At 35.0% G+C, this 25,562-nt stretch overlaps 1 protein-coding gene across 1 annotated transcript in view; it reads right to left on the bottom strand.

Annotated features, from left to right (window-relative positions):
* The window catches only part of mthfd1l (methylenetetrahydrofolate dehydrogenase (NADP+ dependent) 1 like), a 45,920-nt gene that overhangs the window by 9,210 nt on the left and 11,148 nt on the right, over positions 1 to 25,562 (bottom strand). The window contains exons 13-24 of the mRNA XM_028439200.1: positions 25,274 to 25,410; positions 24,143 to 24,189; positions 23,906 to 24,013; positions 23,736 to 23,810; positions 21,172 to 21,274; positions 18,486 to 18,562; positions 16,230 to 16,370; positions 15,170 to 15,238; positions 10,819 to 10,930; positions 4,664 to 4,803; positions 3,647 to 3,688; positions 50 to 153 (exon numbers count right to left, since the gene is read on the bottom strand). Of these exons, the coding sequence (XP_028295001.1) occupies positions 50 to 153; positions 3,647 to 3,688; positions 4,664 to 4,803; positions 10,819 to 10,930; positions 15,170 to 15,238; positions 16,230 to 16,370; positions 18,486 to 18,562; positions 21,172 to 21,274; positions 23,736 to 23,810; positions 23,906 to 24,013; positions 24,143 to 24,189; positions 25,274 to 25,410 (1,155 nt within the window). The remainder of the gene's footprint in view (positions 1 to 49; positions 154 to 3,646; positions 3,689 to 4,663; positions 4,804 to 10,818; positions 10,931 to 15,169; positions 15,239 to 16,229; positions 16,371 to 18,485; positions 18,563 to 21,171; positions 21,275 to 23,735; positions 23,811 to 23,905; positions 24,014 to 24,142; positions 24,190 to 25,273; positions 25,411 to 25,562) is intronic.

Genomic DNA, 25,562 nt, shown 5'->3' with positions numbered 1-25,562 from the left:
CCACGACTGATTAAAGCTGCGTTATTGTGCGCCAACGTGTCGTTCTTACCTAAAAACGTTGATCGCCACGACGACTGGGACTCCAAACTGCTGTGCATTCTGGATTTGCTTTTTAAGGTTGCTCTGGCAACCGCCTGAGACCAGGTTTAGATTCTAAAGACAAACAAAAAAAAATCATATAATCCATTAAATGAAATAAAAAATAAGGTGCTAAAGTCAAACCTACAGGTAAAGCACTTCTAATCAACGAATGCAAACAATAAGAAATGTATTTTTTAAATCTATCGTTTCTTCTTATTAGATTTATTTTATTATTTATTTTTATTAAATAGGGCTGTGACACTTGTTTGGTGCATACATGTGTTTTTCTATTTTATTTATTCTACATAAATGTCTACAATTTCATTTAGCAGATGCTTCTGTCCAGACAAAGCAAGAATTTATGTTTTTATCAAGTTTTGTATTATTTTAATATCTGAATCAATGACGCATAACGATTTCACCTCATGATATTTAATAAAATGGGCATCATCAAAGTTTGCAAGAATCTTATAAATAAAAATATAAATACTATGAAATCATATACAGGACTATAATATAAGTAAAACAAGGTAGAAAATAAATTTAGTCATGATATTTTGATACTTTGAATAACAGAATAAATTACAGGAGTAATTCAGTAAGTAAAAAAAAGAAAGAAATTGTATATTTACTAAGTTACTACATATTTGGCACCTTTTTATGCATTTAAACCTTTTTTTAACTGAAAGAAATGCAATTGGACAGAATATTCGGGCGTCACGTCATTGACCTATTTATACAGTTCATATATTATAGAAAATGTTATTCTGTCCATTTCATGAACATGAAATAACTTTTAATCCTTTCACACAGTCACTCAACCAGGGAACAAAATATAGTTTTTAGTGTAAGTAATTTAACAGATGCAGAAACATTTTCTTTTAATACAACTGAACAAAAACATTATTTTAAAGTATTTAAAGTGTCACCCAATCACAAACTGCTACTTTTCTAACCAATAATCATCTATATATTAGCACCTCTGCTACGCTAACCATTTGGCTGTATCTGAAAGGGTTAACTGCACTTTTATTTGTGCAGATAAAAGCTGTTCAATAAGTCCTGTAGTTTTTTCTTTTGATGTATTCATTCTTACACAACCAATAATAATTCATTATGACAAAAGCAATGTGCAAGTGACATGTACGTATATGGATAAGGACGATGGGTTTCTTCATGGGTAACTCTTTTGCTTAAATGCAATTTAAAGGTTTTGACAGGAAATCCATGATTCCACTGGGATTCCAGTTTAAACACCATCATTTCCTCCTTTAGCTCAGATTTATCCAAACTAAGAGAAATGACACGTGTCAACCTGTGCGTCCATAGATTCCTTCGTTCTGTGTATGATTTACAAAACGACGGCACAATATTAGTTGAAATATGTGACTAAGAAACTGAACCATGTCAGATACTCCAACCACATATGGAAGCAGATCCAAGTCTGACCACAAGAATCTACAGTATGTGTGCTGGTGTGTGTGTGTGCTGGTGTGTGTGTGTGCACTGCAGGATCAGAGTCGTGGGGTCAACCAGGTTCCATAAATCCATTTCCCCCACTCTGTTGTCGTCAGTACTTCTGGTTCTTATTACAGGTTTCACAATTAACTTCCAAGGCTTCATTATTTACTCAGCTGTGACTGCGTAGGAGACCAGTTATACCAGCGATCCCAGGACGATAGAGATGAACCTCCTCTACGCACACAAACCACGCGCTAACCTATTATTTGTGCTGTTAATCACATTAAGACTCTTAAACATGTTAGCAGGAGAGTTATTTGTGCACATGGAAGAGCACTTTAGTGACATTTGAGGAGCATTAGTTCAGAACCATCTTAAATGTTCTTTATAGCGTCCCCACCAGGGTTGTGGTCAATTATATTTATTGTTTCTGTACTGACTTTTCTTATTATTACTGTTACTAGTGCAGTGCCCGTACGAAGTGCAGTATGTATTCATATAGAAAAGTGGGAGGTTCAGTAGCTTTTTCATGGATGTGTTTGAAGGGGGGACGTCAGGGTCATTTAGATTTGTTGTGAAATGTAAAACTATTGTGTTTTCATATATTCTGGCTTTTAGCAAGGACGCTGTAGGGAGTTGAACCCCATCTATTCAGATTCCAGTTTGTTGTCCTCGCGGATCTGGATCTCCTCAGACCAAGGGCCCATGTTACGGTAAATCAACTTTTCTGTGCTTTAAACAATATTACAGTACCATTAGGGCTTCATACACATGAATCGTTAGTTAGATTGTGATTTGCTCCTTTCTTACTGCAGGGTGAGCACAAACATCTCGCTACAATTTGATGACGCGTTCCAACTTTGATGATGAATTTGAAGCGGCACTGAGCTGGAGAAGCCGCGCCTCCAGGCCGTGATTGACATGTAAACAGACACGCCCACGAAAGTGAGCATTTCAGCGTCCTTCACACAGTGCTATGTATGTATTTTCTACAGTCTATGTATGTACCGGTGAACGCTCCGCCCCCATGCTCTGTCTCATGTTTATAAAGCAGCATGAGCTCGACTACAGAGTGGGTGGGAGGAGGGCGGGCCTCTTATAGAATCTATTGAGACGCACAAAAAAGTCTGTCGAAGCCATGTTCTAAAACACACAGGAAGTCTGGTTTTTTAATCAAAAATGATTTTTAATCAAATTTAAAGGACTTGAAAACCCTGAAACTTGTTGCAATTGTAATTTTTAAAATCCATTGCTGTCATAATGGTAATTAAATTGTAATTTAATTTAAATAATTGACTTTGTAATTGTAATTGCCATGAAAATTCTATAAAAATGTTCAATTATAATTTAACGCAAAACTGGGAACCATGTTAAAGTTCTAACACATGTAGTTAAGAATTATTAAAATATGTTTCATATCAAGCTTTCCCACATTTTACAATTTAGAATAAATCAATAGATGGGAAAAAAATTAAATGGTATATATTAGGTTTTTTTTTTATTGTATTTTACAGCGGATTTAGGACCAGTTATCATTAAAGATGCTAACAGAAAGCTAGCTTAACTTTTATTAGGTTATTTATTTCAGGCTCAGTCATTGTGGTCAATTGTAATTAAATATTAGTAATTGAGAACATAATTGTAGTTGAATTTCTGAGGATAAAAACATAATTGTAACTGAAAAATGTAATTGATTCCAAACCCTGACCTCTACGCACACAAACCACATGTTAATCTATTATTTGTGCTATTAATCACAGAAGGACTCTTAAACATGTTAGCAGAAGAGTTATTTGTGCACATGGAAGGGCAATTTAGTGGCATTTAAGGCACATTAGGTCAAAACAATCTTAAATGTTCTTTATGGCGTTCCCACTAACTGCTCGAATGTGGTTTCATTTCCCATGTTTGTCCTGGAACGAATCCCACACTAAGGATGTAAAACGTAAATGTACTGAAAGCCAGTTATGCAACATGTGTGGGCTGCAGCTTATAAACGTTTCCATGTCAATCCCATTACTGCTTTATGTTTTCGCTTTAGAAAAACACTCGAGTTAAGTGATTTTCACATGTTTCACTAGAAAAGTGTAGCATTAACTGGTACCTCACTGATGTATTCTGTGGGAAGAGGAGCTCCTGCTGAAACCTGAAACACAAGCAAGAAAAACACTTCATGAAACAACTCAGAATTGTTACTGAAACGGGCAATGATTGAAAAGTTTGAAACTTCAAATGAAACTTTTTGGTTATTTTGTTTCCCAAACGACCACAAAAAGTTGGGGAAAGACTTTTAAACTGTTCTACTTTAGTTTTCACTGTATTATGTATAAAATTAATCCAATACCAGACACGGGCACTCGAAGTAAGTGACAAAATACACAAAACAACTGCAAAAACAACAGAATTTTTACATTAACGACAACTAAATAACGCATACGAAGTAAGTGAAAAACACACAAAAATACATAAGATGTCTGAAGAAATACAAAAAAGGACAACAACAAAAATACACAAGACAATTGAAAAAAATAATAAAAAATACCAGATTCAAAACATAAACAAGTAAATATCACAAAATGACTCCTAAAAATGCAGAAAATCACAGAAAGAATGAATACAAAACACACACACACACACACACACACGACAACTACAAAAAGACACAAAAGGACAACAAAAATACACAAGACGACTATAAGACAAACATTTAACGACAACTAAAAAAAACACAAAATATAAACAAAAACACCCATAAGGCCAAACGACACTACAGGACTTCAAAAACACACAACAAAAAAAAGAAAACACAAGCTTTTGTTGTTTCCTGTGATAATGTTCAGATTGTCAGATTAATGTTGATAATGAGGCCCTCAAATCATATTCAACCACACACTTGTGGCCCCGCCCCTCCCGTTGTGATAAAAGTGGCCCATCTCTGATGTGTACATTGTGTCTATTAGTGGCTGATGTGGTTGGTAGTATTCAACCCAAACGTCCACACAAAGCCTCCAGACTCGTATCATGTACTGGTAATTGTAATTGATCAAACACTTCATCATGATTGTGGTGGAAGAATATATTTAATTGCACTACAGTACGTCAGAGTCGTCTAACTGCTTACGCTGGGGCCTCCGCCGTGCATCTTCAGCGCTCGAATCGTTGCCACGAGCACCACCGCGTTGGGCCTCAAGCCTGAAGCTCGACATTTGATGTTGAAGAATTTTTCCATCCCGATGTCTGCGCCGAAGCCGGCTTCAGTCACTGCGGGAAAACATCACATAACGTACATAAACATAAAGCATGTCAACATTTCTAACAGCTGCTGTGGTGAACCAGTGATTGATCATCTCCTTTGGTAGATATAGGAATCAGGGTTGGGGTTAATTACATTTTTCAGTTACAATTACGTTTTGAATAACCAATGTTCAATTACAATTAAATTACGGTGACAGTGACCAGCATATTTTCCAATTACAATTGTTTTTATCCTCAGAAAGTCAATTACATTCTCAATCATAATTACTGAGCCTAAAATAAATAACTTAATAAAAGTTCCTCTTGTGTTAGCCTTCTGTTAGCATCTCTAATGCTAACGGGTCCTAAATTAGCTTTAAAATACACTAAAAACTAAGATCTATCATCTAATTTATTTCCTATCTATTGGTTACATTGTTAGGGTTCATAATCAATGAAAATATAGGTTTTAATATTTTTGCCGTGGACGTCTGATCTTTTTTTCTGTCAGTATACCCTTATATATATATATATATATATATATATATATATATATATATATATATATATATATATTTTTTTTTTTTTAAGAAATAGAATGTGAGAAAGCTTGATATGAAACATATGTTAATAATTGTTAACAACATATTTGTAGAACTGTACAACATAGAACTGAAACATGGTTCCACAGTTTTGCGTTAAATTACAATTGACAATTTTTATAGAATTTTCATGGCATTTTTCTAAACACAATTACAATTTAATTAAGATTACGACAGCAACTGATTTTAAAAAATGACAGTTATAACTACGCCATATTACATGATTACAATTATAATCAACCATAGTTAAACTCTACTAGTACTGGTTTACTAGTACACTATACTAGTAAAGAAAAAAGTCTCACTAGTACTACTAGTTAGCCTCATATGCTAATAGAGGGCAGGGAAAAGAAAATACAGGCTTCCCATTGGCTTTTGAAAACATTACAACCAATCACAAAGCTGGATTTAGTAATAATCCCTCCTACTAGTACTGCTAGTGAATTTTTGCCTTTGATAGTTGTACTAGTAAACTGAATAAAACCCCACAAACCTTCACTAGTAGAACAATATTTTTTTGCTTTCTATGTTTTTGGAGTCATTTAGTGTATTTTGTTTTTTAAATAGTGTGTGTTTTTAGAGTTATTTTTTGCATTATGTTGCTGTTTTTACCTTTTTCTTGTAATTTTGTGCAGTTCTATTGTCATTTTGTGAAATTTTATTTTCATTTTGTGCATTTTTATGATAATTTTGTGAAATGTTATTGTAATTTTGCACATGTCTATGACTTTTCTCCAATGTTCATGTCTGTGTTCAACCACCTTCAGCTCCAGTGTGGGTCCTCGGCTCTCTGGGACTTTTATTTTGGAGGGCCGTGGGCTGAAAAGGTTGAGAACCACTGACAGACAGTGAGTTGGACTTCACTAATATGAATAGTCCTCCAGACTGGCCTCTTCATCCAAACAAAACAAACACTTCACCTTGAAGAATTTGCCATGTTCAGATAAGTTTCTCTGTTGCTCAATGCTTCTCGTACCACGGCGCTAAAATATGTGGCTGCTGTCAAACGCTGTTAATATCAGCTGAACAACAACTACACATCATTGGCTCTAACGTAGAGTTTACACAGAGAACATCCATTATTGTCATCCAGAAAAAACACATTTGTTTTGTGTAAGTAGGAAATTAAATCTAAAATCTTTGGGTTTTTATTTGTTAAATGCTGTGCAATGATATTTTTGACCATGATAAACATTAGATAAATCTTTATGACGTCTTGATGGCCACCAAGGAAGACTAATTACAGCCTTTCAGTGGAGCAGAACTTCCTGTCAGTCAGTACATTTAGCATTAACACAGGAAACAACACAGGGTTTGTGTGTTTTTGTTGTTTTGTATTTTTTCCTTTTATTCTTGTATGTTCTTTTTTTTGATTTTGGGATTCATTTAGTACATTTTTGTTGTCATTTTTTTAATTTTTCCACACCTATTTTTTTTATTATAGTTTAGTGTGTTATTTGACTCATTTAGTGCATTTTTGTTGTCATTTTTTTTTTTGACTTAATGTTTTTTTTTAATCTTTTTGGGGTCCTTTTGTGTATTTTTATTGTAATTTTTTGTCTAAAAGATTTTACTTTTATTTTTGTACCTGTTTTTACCATTTTGAGCATTTTATTGTCCTTTTGTGGGTTTTTGAGTCATTTTGTGTATTTTAGTTATCTTGTATGTATTTCCTATCTTCTTGTGTAATAATGTTGCTGGTTTTAACTTTTTCTCACACATTTGTGCAATTTTAATGTCATATTGTCAATTTTTCTGTACAGCATGTGTGTTTTGGAGTTTTTTTAGTATATGTTTTTCAATTTAATTTCTGCATTTATTTTGTCGCATGTGCCTTTGCCTTTGACCAAGGAGGAGCACAAACGTTTTTTTAATCCAATAAAATTAAGGGTGGGATTACACTTCAGCATGAAACTACATGATAATATTTTAAAACATTCACTGTAAAGATGCTCCAACAGAAAATAGCTGGTAAAATAACGACATTAGATATTACACAAAACAGCTCCATCCATCCATGTGTGTGTGTGTGCGTGCATGTGTGTGTGTGTGTGTGCGTGTGTGTGCGTGCGTGTGTGTGGGCAGTCATAAGGAACATTGTGAACAGCAGCTAACCCTTTGAACAGTAAATTTGATTAAAAGCATGATTATTCTGAGAAATCCGGAAGCATGTGAGGAAACATTAAATTAAATTGATGTTATAGGTTAAGCAGGTACCTTATCTTTACTGTAAATGGACAGAAATACACAAGAAAAATACATAAATAACCAATTTACAACATTAGCATTAATAGCCGCAAAAAAAAAAAAACACACTAAACGACTCCAAAAACACACAGACAACATAAATACACAAGAAAAATACACAAGGCGGTTACAAAAAAACAAAAAAATAGCAGTTTTATAACATTAGCATTAATGACAACTAAAATAATGCAAAAAGACTCCAAAAATACATAAAGACAATAAAAAATACACAAAATGAAACAAAAATATACACAATTATTTTAAAAACACACTAAATATTTAAAAAAATACACTAAATAACTCCTAAAACTAAGAAACAATACACTAAATGTTTCCAAAGACACTCAAAACAACAAAAATATACAAAATGAAGAGAAAAAACACGCAAAACACTTTGTTCTTTCCTGTGTTGATGCTCAGATTTGTCATTATTCTGAATTAACCGTCGTGATATTTGACTCGCAAATAAATGAGAAATTTTTTTCTTTTGGGGTCCCCCTGGGCCCCAAATCAAAAATCAGCCTCCAAGCGTGGATGCGTACACATCCATAGATTATATCTACCAGGTTTCAGTCTGATCCGTTCACCAATAACAGAGCAGTAGTGATTTTAACGAGTGTACACAACAACAACAACAAGAAGAAGAACAAAGTGAGGGTAGCCTTGAATAAAAACACGTCATGTTCGCATAGCACAAACCGTTTAGAGCGACACAGCAAATAAGGAAGAATGACAAGACAAAAGAAGCTTTGCAGCAACAACAGCAAACACAACAGGATTCCCATGGAGCAGCAGAATGATCCCTGAACATGTGACGAGGAGGAAACGTTTCAGAACTTCCTGCTCAACGTGACGAGTCTGAACTACAGACAAGAACTAATAAATAATAATAATAATAATAATAATAACAACACTGCTATAGACAACTGGGCCAAACAAACACTGGTGATTGTATCTGATCTGAGGGTCACATCAATAATATTCATGTCAGCATTTAGAATGGTGATCCATCTTAAAATGTATCATTATAAGCTGAAAATGTTATAATTTAGTTTTTTTTCCTCTACATTTTGTTGACTTTTTGTGAGTTTTAGGAGCGCCGTAGTTTTGTGTATTTTTGGAGTCATTTTGTGTATTTTTGTTGTTGTTTTATGTCATTTTGGAGATGTTTTTTGTATTTTTATTTTGTGTATTTTGGAGTCCTTCCATGATTTTGCGTGTTTTTGTTGTCATTTTGTGTGATTTGGAGTTATTTTATAGTATTTTGTATAATATTGCATGTTTTTGGTGTTATTCTATAATCTTTTGTATAATCTTGCATGTTTTTTGTGTGTTTTTGTTGTCATTTTGAGTGAGTCCAGTTTTGGAGTTTTTTTTTTTTTTTTGAGTCATTTATATATATTTTAGGTGTCGTTTTGTACATTTTGCAGCTATTTTCCGAGAAAATTTGCGTGCTTTTGTTGTTACTGTGTGTGTTTTCGGGGTCATTTTGTCGTCATTCTGTTTTATGTGTGTATATTTGGTATCATTTTCTATATTTTTCAGTTATTTTTTGTAATCATCAGTTTGTTTTGTGTATTTTTCTGTCATTTTTGTGAGGAATTAAACACTTTGATTCCAGCTGACAGGGCAGGAAAAAGAAGGGAGGATGAGTTCCTGACAAACCTCCAGGTCAGGTAACAAACACACACACACAGAGACAGACGAGGAAGGGAGAGAAGAAGAAGAAGAAGAAGAAGAAGAAGAAGAAGAAGAAGAAGTTGGTAAGTTTTCAAGCGTAAGTTGTAACTGAGTAAACACACGTGTGTTGTATATGTAAACGTAAGCCTGGAGATGATTTGCACGTACTCCTCACACACCTGGAAAACCCCAAAGACGTACGTACATGAGCATTCCAAGCATTTTTCAGCAGGAAAAGTAAATGAAAGCAAGAAAAAGAGCAGCAGGAGAGATAGAACGATAATAAAAAAAATGGAAATATTAGAGTATGCTTTGACAGCGAGGGGGATTAGTGTGGTTTACGTAAAGGCATTCCAGGAACTCTGCATCCTTCCACTTTCTCTCTCTCTCTCTGTGTGTGTGTGTGTTTTATTACAATCTTTCAACCAGGGACTTGGAATGCTACAAAAGGCAACGGAGCCACAAACTGCTTTAGATTTAAATTGTGAAGAAAAGGTGTTTTTTTATTCACAGATGGGAAACTTTTATCTGATCTGAGGGTCACATGATCAATATTTATGTCAGCATTTACTATGATGATCAATCTATTCATTGATACAGGAAAGAACAAAGGGTTTGCAATGTTGATTTATTTTTTTTTGTTTTCCTTTTTCCTAAATTCAGTGTATTTTTGTTGTAGTTTTGAGTGTTTTTGTAATAATTATGAATGTTTTTTGAGTAATATTGTTGTTTTTTGTGATTTTAGAGCCATTTCTTTAATTTTTGTTGTCATTTCGTAATTTCTTCGCTAATTTTGTGTGTTGATGTGGTCATTTTGTGTGATTTTAGATTAATTCCAATATTTTTTTTTCTCTTATTTTGTGTTTGTGTTTTCATTCTTGTTTGGGGTTTTTAGAGTCATTTTGTGTGATTTTTGGAGTAATTTCTGGAACATTTCTCAGATTTTTTTTGTGTTTTGGTTGTTGTTTTGTGCGTGTTTAGTCAATTTGTAAATTTTTGGAGTCATTTCATTAACATTTCTTTTTGTGTTTTAATTGTTGTTTTGTGTGATTTCTGAGTCATTTTGTCATTGCATTTTGTGTTTTTTGCAGTTATGCGTGTTTTTCAAGTCGTTTTGTGAATTTTTTTCTCATTTTGTGTGTTCTTGGAGTCATTTTGTGTATTTTTGTTGTCATTTTGTGTATTTTTGAGTGATTTAATGAACATTTCTCTAATTTTGTGTGTTTTATTTGTTATTGTGCATGATTTTAGAGTAGTTTCCTGAACAGTTCTCTGATTTTTTTGTATTTTAGTTGTTGTTTTGTGTGTTTTTGTCGTGACCATCCCATTAAAAGGGGCGGGGAACGGGTGTATGTGTATATATTTATATACATAACGGTTAATATCTGAAATTATGGTCTGAAACATTTGTAGTCGTGACATCAGGTTAGCATGTAAGAGTCTGTGACTGTGGTTGATTCTCTGAGTGTTTTTGGTCATGTGATCAATCTGTATGCAGAGCGCCTCCTCCTACCCACAAAGCCGTCCTCTCCCACCAACTTCAGAGCCAACTTGTCTGCCAGCACGGAGGAGTTTCCATGGGCGATGTTGGCGAACGGCCCGGCATGGACAAACACCGGAGTACCCTGCAACAGTGACACAAGAACACCCACCATTCACAACCATTTAGAAACCAGCGTAAAGCACTGGAAGTCCATGAACACCAATAGTGGGTAAACTGTTTTTTAGTCGACCTTCCAGGAAAAAGGAGGAAGGATTCTGAGCCGTGTGCCAGTCGTATCGTTGGCCCGGCTTCAATCTCACACTTAAAAAACATAACGTAACCCTGGGGTTCAAACCCCATGTGGGGTTGCCTGGAATTCAACTGCGGTCCCTGAAATGTCTAATAATTCTTAAAAATTAAAAAAGAAATACTGATTAAAAAGGTATTTAAATTTTTTTATTATAATACTTTTTCAAATTATTACACCACACACGCAAAACAATTTTAAACAACTGTATTTTATACTTTCGCTTTATCAAATATAATTGTAATTCAAATAAAATGCAGTATAAAAAATTCTGAGCCGGCCCATCTTTTCACTTTGTGCACTAATTTTGTGTTTTCATTCTAGTTTTATGTGTTTTAGAGTGATTGTGTATTTTTGTTGTCATTTTTTGTGTTTTTAGAGTAATGTAATGTATTTTTATTGTTGTCTTATGTGTTTTTAGAGTCATTTTGTGCATTTTTGTTGTCAATTTGTGTAATTTTGGAGTCATTTCATAATTATTTCTCATATTTTTTGTGTTTTAATTGTTTTGTGTGATTTCAAAGTCATTTTGTGTGATTTTAGGGTAATTTTACGCATTTTCATTCTTGTTTGATGTGTTTTAAGAGTCATTTTGTGCATTTTTGTTGTCATTTTGTGTAATTTTGGAGTCATTTCATAATTATATCTCACATTTTTGTGTTTTAGTTGCTGTTTTGGGTTTTCTGAGTCATTTTGTCATTTTTTGTAATTATGTGTGTTTTTGCATTGTGTATTTTATGCAGTTAAGTGTGTTTTTTAAGCCATTTTTTAATTATCTTTTTTCCAGTCGTGTTTCTTGGAGTAATTTTATGTGTATTACTTCTGTAAAATGACCACAAAAAACAAAACAAAACAACCATAAATGACACTAAAAACACATGAAATGACAACACAAACGTATTGTTTCCCCCTGTATTAATACTCAGAATGGTCATTATTCTAAACGCTGACATTAATGTTGATAATGTGGCTCCTCAGATCAGAAAATCACTTTTTTGTGGCCCCGCTGTGGTAAAAGTTGCCCACGTCTGCCCTAAGGGTACCCGTACCCCACTTTGAGAACCTAGGATTTAAAGGTAAATAAATCCTTGTGGTCTCAGACAGAACTATTGTTACAATCAATGGGAATTCCTTAAGAAAGGAAAAGGGAAGTTTGTGTTTGCATTCCGCTTCCTTTGCCGACATAAACAGACTCCTCTCTAACAAGTAACTCACTGATTCCAGAAGGAGGAGAAAAGTTTGTACCGTCAGTTTATCTACGTGAGCTGAACTGTAGAGAGCGATAGGAACAACGGAAACACAGGATACGACCACAAAGGCCTTTGTGCACCATTATGCCCTTGAACTCTAAAGAGTTTCTGCTCTTTTCTCACATTTCCTGCATTTCTTCTTTTTCCGTCTGTGCTTCCAGCTGCTGAACCTCAGCCTGACCTGCTGTACAACTTTCACTCGTCACTCAGTCACGTGCCATAAAAAGTGATAAAAAAAGTCAAGTTTGCCGCTTTTCCAGCCGTTTGTTGAAAGCATTAATACAAGAAAGAACAAGGGGTTTTTTGTTTTGTATTTTTCTCGCTACTTGTGTGTGTTTTGGAGTCCATTTGTGTGTTTTTTGTTGTCATTTTGTGTCATTTTAATAAAAATTTCTCTAATTTTGTGTGTTTTATTTGTTGTTTTGTGTGTTTTTAGAGATACAGTATTTGGTGCGATTTAGGAGTCATTACCTGAACATTTCTCCAACTTTGTATGTTTTATTTGTTGTTGTGTGTGTTTTTAAAAGTCATTTTGTGTCAATTTGGAGCCATTTCATGATCATTTCTCAAAAGTATTGTGTTTAGTTGTTGTTTTGTGTGATTTCTGAGTCATTTTGTCATTTTTGTAATTATGTGTGTTTTTGCGTTTTGTGTTTTTTGTAGTTGTGTGTGTTTTGGAGTAAAATGGTGAATTTTTCTACAATTTTGGTGCCATAAAAAGTGATAAAAAAAAGCCAAGTTTGCCACATTTCCAGGTGTTTGTTGAAAGCATTAATGCTAGAAAGAACAAAGGGCTTTTTGTTTGTTTTTTCTCTCTAATTATGTGTATTTTGGAGTCATTTTGTATGATTTAGGAGTCGTTTCATAAGGATTTCTCTAATTTTGTGTGTTTTATTTGTTGTTTTAAGAGTAATTTCCTGAAGATTTATCAGATTTTTTTGTGATTTATTTGTTTTGTGTGTTTTTAGAGTTATTTCTTGAAGATTTCGTGTACATTTTGAGTCATTTCATGAACATTTCTCAAATTTGTTGTGTTTTAGTTGTTGTTTTGTGTAATCTTGGAGTAATTTTTTAATTTTTGTAATTATGTGTGACTAATTTAGTGAATTTTTTGAAATTGTTTTTTGTTTGTTGTCACTTTGCAATAATTTTGTGTATTTTGTTGTATTGTGGGGTCGTTTTGTTGCTTTTTTTTATTTTTTTGTATATTTGGAGTCATCTTTTGTGTTTGGGGAGTACATTTGTCCATTTTTTCACTGTTTTGAGTATCTTTCAGTCATTTTGAGTGCTTTGGGAGCGGTTTTCGTGCATTTACTTTGGGGGCACCACAGAAATTTAGACCAAGTGCTATATGTGGGCTCCGGTAAGGTAAACAAGGGAAAATTTTGGCCTCACAGGTGATTCTTGTTACTGTAATACATTTTCTTTCCTTAATGATAATAATAATAGTAATTTATATCATTTAAGTAGTGAGAGTGATTAAAGGAGGAGCAAAGGCAGTCTGTGGAGGATTGACAGGAATGACATACTCCACGTAGGCAGGATGTTTGAGTTGTGCCTAAAGGACACGTAGACATGAAGCGACGCCTTTTCTCCTCCAGCCATGTCCTCGTCTGGAACGCCACGGACACAAACCCCAGTGTTCATGTGCCAGCTCTATTCTCACGAGCTCATCTATGTTGGACACGATGGGACAAACGACGAGGGCACGAAAGGCACGAAAGGTTCACACATGGATGGAAAGTTCACATGGAGAGCCCTGATACCAGCTCCCCAGTGCAGAGTCACAGGAAACCCACACAGGAAACCGTTTCACACAGCAGGGCCGCGCTCCTCTCTGCATAAATAACACTAAGTAACTGAATCTCCACCAGCCCCCCCACCCCCCATCACCATTTAAACACAGTGTGGGACGGCCTGTGTTTATTTTCTCCACCCATTAGCCGTGCAATCAAGGTTTCTGTTCAAAACTCAGAAACACATTGGAGGATAAAAAACATTAATCATCACTAAACCTATGCCCGTTACCATGGAAATGACTGACACTTTGAGCCTTTAGCTTTTACAGTGTTTAGCAAATATTAGTCTTTATCTTTGTCTAAATATTTTCTTGAAATTTTGTGTTTTTGTTTGTTTCATTTTGTGTATTGCATATTTTCTTTCATTTTGCGTACTTTGTTGTCATTACGAGTCTTCTGAGAGTCATTTTGTGTTTTTTCTTAGTTGTCATTACTGTTGTAAAACTGTTATGTTATATTCTTGTGTAGTTTTGTTATCCTTTTGCAGTCGTCTTGAGTATTTTTTTAACCAAAAGTGTATTTTTGTTGTCTTTTTGTGTATTTTTGCAGTAGTATTGTGTATTTTGTTGTTCTTTTTTGTATTTTTGAAGTCATATTGTGGTTCTTTTTTGTATTTTTGTTGTCCTTTTGTGTATTTTTGCAGTAGTATTGTGTATTTTGTTGTCCTTTTGTGTATTTTTGCACTCTTGTGTAGTTTTGTTGATTTTCTTGTGTGTTTTTGTTGTCGTTTCTATATTTTTGCAGTCATTTTGTTGCCCTTTTTTGTATTTTTGTGTATTTCGAGAGTCATTTTTGTCTGTTTACTTTATGTCTGGTCTATATGTAATAAAGCAAACATAGGTCATGTACACATACACTTATGAGGACCTAAAATAATTAATAAAAAACCCTTTGACCTTTTAAAACTGCTTAATATCAATCTGTGAGACAAAAAACTAACACAAATAAAAATATATAAAGTGTTTTCCCAGTAACAACATACGCAGGTGTTCAGAGTTTGTTAAACACGGTTCTACGTGTCTTACCTCCAGGGTCTGCATCAACGTGGGTTTGATGGCGTCTTTCATCAGAACCGCCAACGCGCCGCTCACGCCCTGACGGAGGAGGAGGAGAAACAATGAAGGATGGTGGAGGAAAACAATGACTATGAATGCTAACTAAGCATGCTAATGCTAACTAACGTAAGAACGATTCATGCTTTAACACCGCTAACAAAGATGGATTAGTAAAATAAGCTCATTGACATTCAGTGGTGCGTTGTAAACTTAAAGGTGTAGAGATGTTTGCAGACCCTCACCAAATGGATTATCTAACACGTGTCAAACTCAAGGTCTGGAGGCCAAACCCGGCCCTTTAGAGCATCCAAATTGGCCCACAGGAGAAAGTCAAAATGACAGAGATTGATATTAAAATTAGAAAATAAATGTTGAACAGCATCAGTAAATAAGTAAATCCCAAAAATCTCCAAGTAGATAAAGTCACTCTCCAATTCTAAAACTTTAGTGGCATTAATTAGTTATTTTGTGTCATTTTTCTCTTATGTTGTATATTTTGTTGTCTTTATGAGTCTGTTTGAAGTCATTTTGTGTTTTTTTTAGTTGTCGTTAATGTATTGAATCTGTTCTTCTGTATTTCTGCAGTCGTCTTCTGTAGTTTTGTCGTCCTTTTGTATATTTTTAGTCGTCTATTTTTGTTGACCTTTTTTTGAATTTTTGTCGTCCTGTTGTGTATTTATGTAGTCGTCTTGTGTATTGTTTGTTGCCCTTTTGTGTTGTTTGTTGTATTTTTGTTGTCCTGCTCTGTACTTTTGTCATCTTTTGTGTATTTTTGCAGTCATCTTATATATTTATGTAGCCATCGTGTTTATTTTGTTGTCCTTTTGTGTGGCATTTATTAGTTTTCCTCCAACGTGGGAACAGTATTCCTGCACACGGGAAACTCTTAAGCAAATCTCACACAATTTAAATCCCAACTAAAAACTGCTTCATACACCTTCTCAGTGAGATCTTTAGCAGATTTAAGCTGTTATATTCCCACTCCAACAATGCAAAGAACAAAGGTTATTAAACACACACACACACACACCAGGTCCTCTGCAGTGACAGGTGTTCCTGAGCGGCTGGTGCCCACCACCATGCGCCCCAGTCTGCTCTTCATGTCCTCCATGCTGTCGGCCAACGCCAGGATGGCCATGATCTCACTGGCAACCGCAATGTCGAACCCAGTCTGGAAACAGAGCGAGAGGAAAATAATAATATAGTGAGTATGACACAGGTATTACACACTGAAAACATCAAAAAACATTTTATCCACAATAATTAAATAGAACTACATTTTAGGTTGATTAGTCGAGGCGATTCATGCTAAATTAAAAAGGCAATAATAAAAATCCAAACTACTCTAAATCAGAGTGGGGCCAAAAAAATGTGTTTATATCTGAACCGAGGACCATATTATCAACATTTATGTCAACATTTAGAATAATGACCAATGTGAGCATGAAAACAAAGGCTTTGTGTTGATTTAGATATTTATGTTTCGTATATTTTTCTGTCATTTTGTTGTTGTTTTCAGTCATGTTGGTTATTTTCATCATTAGTTTGTGCTTTTTGAGTTCGTTTTCTAATTTTCACATTATTTTTGTGTATATTTGTAGTCATCTTATGTGTTTTTGGAGGACATTTCTGTATTTTTTCTCGTCCTTTTCTGTATTTTTGAATTAATATATTTTTGTTGTCCTTTTTTGTATTTTTGCTGTTATTTTCTGTATTTCTCTGTATTTTGTTCATTTACTTTGGGGGCTGCATGTGGCCGTCAGTTGCCCATGTCTGTTCTAGGAGATTACCGTAATTTAAAAAGAAGAAACCCAACTTAAACCCCGTTAAACCCTAGAAACGATCACATCTGTATTCCCGCTCCCTGGACCTAAACCTCGAGGGGCTATAATGTGTCTGAAACTCTCTGTGTGTGTGCGTGCACATGCATTTATGGGTGGGTCACGTTCCTCCTTCTCTAAACATTTGTTTTCTCTGAGGCCGGCCCGCTTCCCATTGACGTGAAGTATTTATTTACAGAATCTCACTTTGCTGTTACTACTACAGATGTGCAGCTGAACTCCATCTGGGCTGCATCATCATGGACATGGGGCGAGGACGACCAACCATGTGCATTTGGAAAGAACCTAAGTCTTACAAATTACATCAGAATATTATTAAAGCTGCTGGAGAGGAGATTTTTTTTTTCCAATCAGATAAAGACAGACGCAGTGTAGGCCTCAGGTCAATAAATCAAAGAGTAATTGCTCAAAACAAGATGGAAAAGGTTTAAACTGCTGCTTTATCTCTACTTTTATTGTCAGTAAGGTTTGGTGCATTGCATTGTGGGATATGAAGTCCCGTAGACGAATGGAGAGAAGTGTTTTTACTTCATTATTACTGAGAGTTATTGTGTGTGCCCCCCAAGAACTCTGCCAAAGTGACTTCCCAACACATTTCTGGTGATTTCATGGACTTAAAGTTGCCCAGGATTCTTCAGGAAGTTTATTATTATTTGCGCCATAGTATATAATCATCTTAAAGATGTAAATCCTGGTTTTCATCAGAAATAAAATTGGTCACAATTGACCAAAAATGGTGGAAAAGGTGGGGAAATGGGATTTTGGCAAAAAGCAGAGAGAAAAAGTGGTTTAAAAAAAGGGTTCAAAGTGTCAATATTGGAACAAATATTGGAACAATTAGTTTAAACTGGCAAATAATGGGCATAGAAAATTGTGAATGTGGTGAAACTGGCAAAAAAAGCTTGATAAAGAGTTTAAAAGCGACAATAATTGTGAAAAAAGGCAGTGAAATAAGATTTTAAACCACAGAAATTGGTTAAAAGGTTCAAATTGTTGGTAGTGAAATTTAAAAATGTAGGGAAAATTAGTTTAAACTGGCAAATGATGGGCATGACAAATCATGAACGTGGTAAAATTGGCAAAAATAAGCATGAAATATGGTGAAAAGAGGTTGAAAGTGGCAATAATGGGTCAACATAAGTGACAATACGTGGAAAAAGTGGTGGAAAGGGTTTACAAGTGCAGAAAATGTCTGAAAAGTGGAAAAAATGTGCAGAATTGGCATTGAAATATGATGAAGAAGTGGCAGAAATGGAAGTAATGTAGCAAAAATGTATTAAAAGGAGCAAAAATATGGCAAGTTTAGTTGCAGGTGTAGTTGCAGAAAAAAAGGCTAAAAATAAGCATAATTGGGCAGATTTTCTTCAATAAATATTCTTAGTTTCTTGAAGGCATCTGGTGACCCCCTCCCAGTGTAAAGCCTGTGTTATTATGACATACTGTACCTCTCTGGTCAGTCCTTTCTCAGTGCTCGCTTGTCCAATTGTGATTTTCCTCAGGAAACGATCATTTGTATCCACAACTGAAATTGAAGAACAAACCCAATTTATGAAATCATTCAAACTTACAAAATACATCCAACTCGTTCCTTTGGGGCAGGGGTGGAATGGTGTACCGGGCATCGTCCCAGTGGGCCGTCGACCCGAAGTGGGCCGGTCCTGTCCTCTACATTTTTTTTGTTTTGATGAGTGAGTGGAGGCTGACATGGTTACAGGTGGCCAAAAATGGTCCAAAAGTGGCAAGAAAAGAGTGAAAAGTAACTAAAATGGGCCAAAAGCAGTCCAGAGTGGGCGAAAATGGGAAATAAAGAGGAACCAGGTGGAATGTATTATGTAATGGGAAAGGGTAGCTTAAATTGTGCAAAATGTGGGTAAAAACAGTGAAAAAGGACAAAAATGTGGAACAAAAAGAGGCAAAGCGTAGGGGAAAAGGGAAACCAGTGGTATTTATTGAGCAAAAAGGTAGCTTATTTGAATAAAAGTGTCTAAAAGAACTTGCAAAAATTGACAAAATATAGGAAAAAAGGGGATATTTATTGGCAAAAGGAGCTTAAGTCTGAAAAAAGTGTCAGAATTTTTTGAAAAGGGGAAAAAAGAAGGAAATAGGTAAAAAAAATAAAGGATTAAAAAGTTTCCCCCTTTTAAGGTTTTCTGGGGGAACAATAATTAAAATGAACAACAGGTTCTACATGGTGTCCGATAATGTGGTGGGCTGGTATGGACACATCATCAAGATTATAGATGCAGAGAAATGTGCAATTATTACAAATGAGCACGTGACCATCAACTAAACTGACTTAAAATTACTTGAAATCTTTAAATAAGTTATTCTAAGCATTATTTTTCAAATGTGATGACAGTTTTTTCTGCTTTGTGGCTAAACTTTAGATAGCACGTTAGCTAATAATTATTAACTCATGTTGGTGCAATGAAGAGGGTTGTTTTTTTTCCTCAAGCCAATTCAAACACGTACGCACACACTACGTGCAGCAGCGCTAAATGTGTTTTTAATTTCCAGGGTTCGTCCCTTTGGAATGCCGTCTGCAGCCCGTGGAGCAAATACCACATCAGTCATCGCAGCGCCCAGCTGATCCTTCTCACCAACAACGTTAAAGCCACAGTGACCCCCCCCCCACCCCCACCCCCACCCCACAAATCTCAATCCTCATCCTCACATCTGCAGCGTCCACTAACTCTATAACTCTTTATATCAAAAAGGAAACAAAGCCTGCTGAGGATACTCCGAAAAATCAAGACTTACAGAACAAAAAAAAGACATCTTTATTATATAAACATACCATGATGGATGATCCAGCACCAACATATGGTCAGAGTGTAAAACTTCATCAAATTTGGATCTAAAAACACTAAAATCAATCACTTTTCTACTTATTAGGGCTGGGACATTAAGTTTTTTTTTCTCCCAGATTCAATTTTATCACGATACTTGGGTGCCGATTTGATTTATATGATATTATTATCACTATCAACTGTGCTGTATGAGCAGCAGGTTAACATGGGGTTAAATGATGATGGACTTTCCACTCCGTTACATTTTTGTGGTAACGGAGTGGAATGGACATCATGAAGGTTGGTCACAGGCTATGGGACATTTAGTTTTTTTTCGCTCCGGTTCAGTTTTATCACAATACTTGTGCGCCGATTCCAATTAATTTGTTAATTTAGTTATGATTATTGCAACTAAAGTTCACTTTTTTTTTAATATTCAATAAACCAGTTGAATCACAGACTTTTAGAAACAATGTATGGGTGAAACTTTCATTAGGGGCACATTTAGGAAGTTGGAATATATGCAATTTAAAAGTTTGCAGTAGCTAGCGTTAAAATTCCATGTTAGCGGTGCTGAATTCTTCCTAATATTTGTTTAACATGGGGGTGAATGATGAATTTTTTTCCACTCCATTACCTTTTTGTGGTAACGAAGTGGAGCGGAAAACATGAAAGTTTGTCACAGTTTATTTTTTCTCCGATTCAGTTTTATCGCAATACTTGGGCGCCGATTCTAATTATTTTGTGATTCAGTCATGATTATTGCAACTATAGTTGACTTATTTTTCTGATCCAATAAACCAAAGTTGAACCGCAGACTTTCAGAAACAATATTTTCAAAGCAGCAGTGTTGAACTCTTCCTGATGTTTGTTTAACATGGGGTTGAATGATGAAGGTCTTTCCACTCCGTTACCTTTCTGTGGTAACGGAGTGGAGTGGACAACATGAGAGTTGGTCACAGCCATCACACACTGAGCTACAACTCAATGGTTCCTGTTCTAACAATGAAAAATTGCCATCAAAAAGTTGTTCTGAGGTTTCCATGGATACGGTTGATGGTAACAGAGTGGAAAGGAAAAGGAAAAGTGCTGAAAATCTCCATCAATCAAACCTACATTTCAAAAAAACTAGTGGAACTCGAAAGCTAGGATTTTTCTGCTTTATTTTTCCTGAAAACATTGTTAAAAAGGACAAATTCTTTCCCAAATGTGCCCCTAATGAAAATTTCATCCATATGAGTATTTTTTGGAAGGCTCCAGCAAATCGGAAGCCAAAACCACCAACAAATTAGCTGAAAACAAATAAAAAATCTACATTTATGCTTTTTTTAAAAAAGAATACCTCTATGCCAGGTGATTTTCTCAGGGTCCAAATCGAGACGTACGAAGCTGTTGACTTCTTCTGGGCTGAGAGAGGAAGGGTCGCTTTTAATGATGCCAAGACGCTGAAACCAAACAGAGAATCATTCATTCATTCATTCTTCCAGCCTCAACTTTGAGCTGAATTCTTTGTATGAAAAGCCCTTTTTTATAAATAAAGATTGATTTGATTTAAGTTCATGGAAACCTTCCGTCATCAGAGACTACAGCAAGTGTCAAACTCAAGGCCTGGGGGGCCAAATTTGGCCCTTTCGAGCCTCCAATGGGGCTTGCAGAGAAAACATGTATCATAATAATTCAGTTATTGATTTCTCAGTCACTCAAAATACACAAATTTGAGCAAACTGTTAAAATAACAAAATTCATCCAAAATCCTTCAATTTCCCTTAAATTATTTCACAAAAATTCACCAAATTATGTAACAATTGGCCACAAAACACATGAAATTTAGAGTAAAAGATCCTGCACGGACTGATATCTGTCACTTATTATTCCTTGGATATTAAATATTGGATATTGTCGATTCAGTTTTATTGCGATACTTGGGCGCTGACTAATTATTTTCTGATTTAGTTAATTAGTTGATTATTTCAGTATACAGTTTACTTATTTTTATTATCCAAGACACCAAAGTTCAATCGCACACTTTTAGAAACAATATATGGGTGAAATTTTAATTAGGGGCACATTTGAGATGTTGAAAATCATGGAATTTAAATTTTACTTAATTTTCCATGTTAGCTGTGCTGAATTCTTCCTATTTTTTTGATTAACATGGGGTTGAATGACGAAGGTTTTTCACTGTTAAAAATGTGGCCCACAAAAAAAAAAAAAAAATGACAGAGAAAACGTCTCAAAATAATTCAGTTGTTATATCTCAGTCCCTCAAAATACACAAATTTTAGCAAATTGTTAAAAGAACTCTCATTTTTCCCAAAACCCTGAAATTATTTCACACATTTCACATTATCTGTCACTTATTGCTTGGATACTGTCACTGCTGTACATATTATATATACAATTAATTTGTGGAAGTACAAACCAGGGCACATTAATGTTGAAATGACTTGTTTTTCCACCTAAAATCTGCTCCGTTTGACACCCCTGGTCTACACTGTTGATCACTTTCTAATTTGAAAGTCCATTTCAAAATAAAAGCAATCGTTTCTCATCCTCTTGTGCCTGTGAGGGAATGGTTGCAGGATGATGAACTCTGGTTTACAAAGTTCAGAGAGAGAGTCGTCAGCTCGCGTCCTAAACATAGCTCTGAATCCACTCTCCATTAAGACCCTTAAATATTTTATAGACATTCTGACGTCTCATCCCAGAGTTTCCAGTTGAAGCACATTTCAAATCTTAGTCATTCAAACTATAATAAATGAGCTCATATGAGCATAAATGTTTTAATAGGTGAGATTAGTATCAAGCTTGAACGATTAAAGAGCATTATCTATCTTTAATTATAGTTTTCAGTCAAAAACACAGTGTCTGCAACTCTTTCAAAGCACAACACGTAGAAAAATGTCCAAAAACATGTATTTAAAAGCCACTGAAAATTACAATAGAATAGACCTTTATTTATTAAGACAGTAAGAAACAAAAATAAATACCAACATAAGATGATACTGAAAAAAAAACAGACAACTGAATTAATTTTGTATTTTATTTTCTTAAATAGCAGAATGATTTTAAAGACTGACTAAATACCGAACCGCTTTTTTTCTGTATGTATGTGCTCTACATTTGTGGAAAACTATCCTCTGACAAATCCATCATGAGATGTTTAAACAAGGCCACTGAGGACCTCTACTGGACAAAATACAGTTTTTAATTTTGATTATACCTCAAAGTTTCCTAATAATTACAGGAAGTTCATTTTGTCATCTTTTTTTTTTAAAAGTATGATAAATTTTAATTTATTCAGACAACTTTTTTCACGAAAGATCTCTAGAAGGGAAAACTTTATCACAGTGGGGGGGCCACAAAAATATGATTGTATCTGATCTGAGCGTCACATGATCAACATTCTGAGCATTAATACAAGAAACAACAAAGGGTTTTTGTTGATTTTTGTTGTCAATTTGTATAATTTTCTGTCATTCTGTGTATTTTTATTTGTATTGTTGTTGTGAGTAATTTTGTTAATTTTTTTTCATAATTTTTGTGTATATTTGTCGTCTTTGTCGGTGGTTTCGATGTTGTGATTATGTGTATTTTTCTGTCGTTTACTGCATTTTTGTTAACAGTTTGTGTCTTTGGAGCTATTTTGTAATGTGTTATAGTTTTTGTAGTCATTTTGTTTTGTCTGTCTTTGTTGTCATTTCATGTCTTATGAGTCATTTTGTGTATTTTGGGATTTTGTTTATTTATTTTGGGAGTTATTTTGTGTATTGTTGGCTTCATATCCCTTCCAACTTCTTGAAAAACGTTTGGGGATTTGCTTTGGTGGCCGCACAAAATTAGACTGAGGGCCCCAATGTGAGGGCCACCAGTTGCCCATGTCTGTCCTACAGCGTCTTTACTCACACGGAGTCTGGAGATCTGGATGGGGGAGAACCTTCGGACTCCGTTCACTGAGGGGACCAGCCTGCTGAACAGAGCCTTTGTGGTACAACAGGACACAGTCGTCATGATACTAAGCGATATATAAACTTTAACGATGTAGCATCGCTGCTACGTAGCATTAGCTAAGTCACCTTATCAGACTGAGTGGCCTCATGGAGCATCCTGGCATCGATGGCTGCTGCCACCAGGTTGTTGGCTGCTGTGATGGCATGGATGTCCCCAGTCAGATGGAGGTTGAACTAATACATTAAATAACAACAAGCAAAGCAATAAAAATAACTGGAAAGAAAGAAAGGCGTGAGGAGGAAAATATAGGACAAAAGCTGGGAGGCCAAACTAAAGAAAAATGTGTGATTTGTAAGTTTTACCTCCTCCATGGGGATGACCTGTGCGTAGCCCCCTCCTGCAGCGCCCCCTAGGCACAAAGGAGGAGCATCACAGACAAAGACATTATTATTATCACCAAAACATGCTACAGTTGATATCCATACATTGGTTCAATTATTTCTGCTTTTATAGCCTTTGTTAATGAGAATTGGCTTTACATTTGATGTAAATTGTTTTTTGGGCTTACTACAGATTTCTGTATGTAAAACATAAATTATTGTCACTCAGTAACGTATATTTCCAAAATTTCACATCATCTGTAACCACGAAGGGTCCTACTTCAATCTCAAGAAACATAAGCCACATAGTTCATGTAAAAGCTTAGGAAAACGTTATTGTTATGGTTGTGTGATTTTCGGAAAAAAGCAACTGGGCATAAGAAGTTAAGGCCTGGAATTGGTGTTCTATGGTTTTGAATTTTTAATATTGTTGTATTACTATTAATACTAAATTATTATATTTGTATTATTTTGCATATAATCTATCTATCTTAATGGTGATTTTTTTTTATTTGATTTATTTTTCCATTTGTTTTGTTTTTCTATTTTATTCTTTTATACTTATTTCTTTTACTCTATTCATTCTTTTTAAGGGCTTCACAGGGAACTTAGGGATGTTATTTCATTATGTACATGTTATGCACATAATGACAATTAAAAAACCTTGAATCTTTGTATTTAAAGAATACTTAAAAATATAAACATTTCATGGGAATTATTTATTGGAATTAACCAGAAATTCTAAATATCTGTATCATATCCAAACATAAAAACTAACATTCATGCAAAATAGTACAAACTAGTGTTACAATATTCTGTGAATTTTCAAAGTTGGAAACTTTCCCTGGGAATAACGGGAATTCACCAAAAAAAACCTAGGAATTTACAAAATTGAGGACAGGAATGTTATAATATATTATCGCATCATCTACAATATCAGCATAAGTTATGTAAAATGACTCCCAGTTAATTTGAATACATAAATGATTGCGATGATATATATATACAGTATTATATTTCTGAATAATCCCGAAATTTGCAAGTTTAAATTAATGTGGGAATTATTTGCAAACAAATACGAGATAGACGAGTCAACACGACCTTATTACTGACCTTTAATTCCAAACGTAGGCCCTTGTGAAGGTTGACGCAGACACGCAAACGAGTTCAAATTGAGGTGCGCAGACAGCGCCTGGACGAGGCCGATGGTCACTGTGCTCTTTCCTTCCCCGAGTGGAGTGGGAGTTACACTGCGAACACACAGATAATACCATCATACGTTAGCTAAAAAAGACCAATCACATCCTCCACTGGTTTTACAAGTTTAGCCTCACGGACTGGTGAAGGACTTCTATCCTCAGGGTTTGTGTATCTTCAACAATCTGTGATTTACTCGCTAACT

Source organism: Gouania willdenowi, chromosome 24 (genome assembly GCF_900634775.1).
Source record: "Gouania willdenowi chromosome 24, fGouWil2.1, whole genome shotgun sequence".
In the NCBI taxonomy this organism is placed as follows: Eukaryota; Metazoa; Chordata; class Actinopteri; order Blenniiformes; family Gobiesocidae; genus Gouania; species Gouania willdenowi.
The sequence above is the reverse complement of the archived record's forward strand: the minus strand, read 5'-3'. Positions and strand labels throughout refer to the sequence as shown.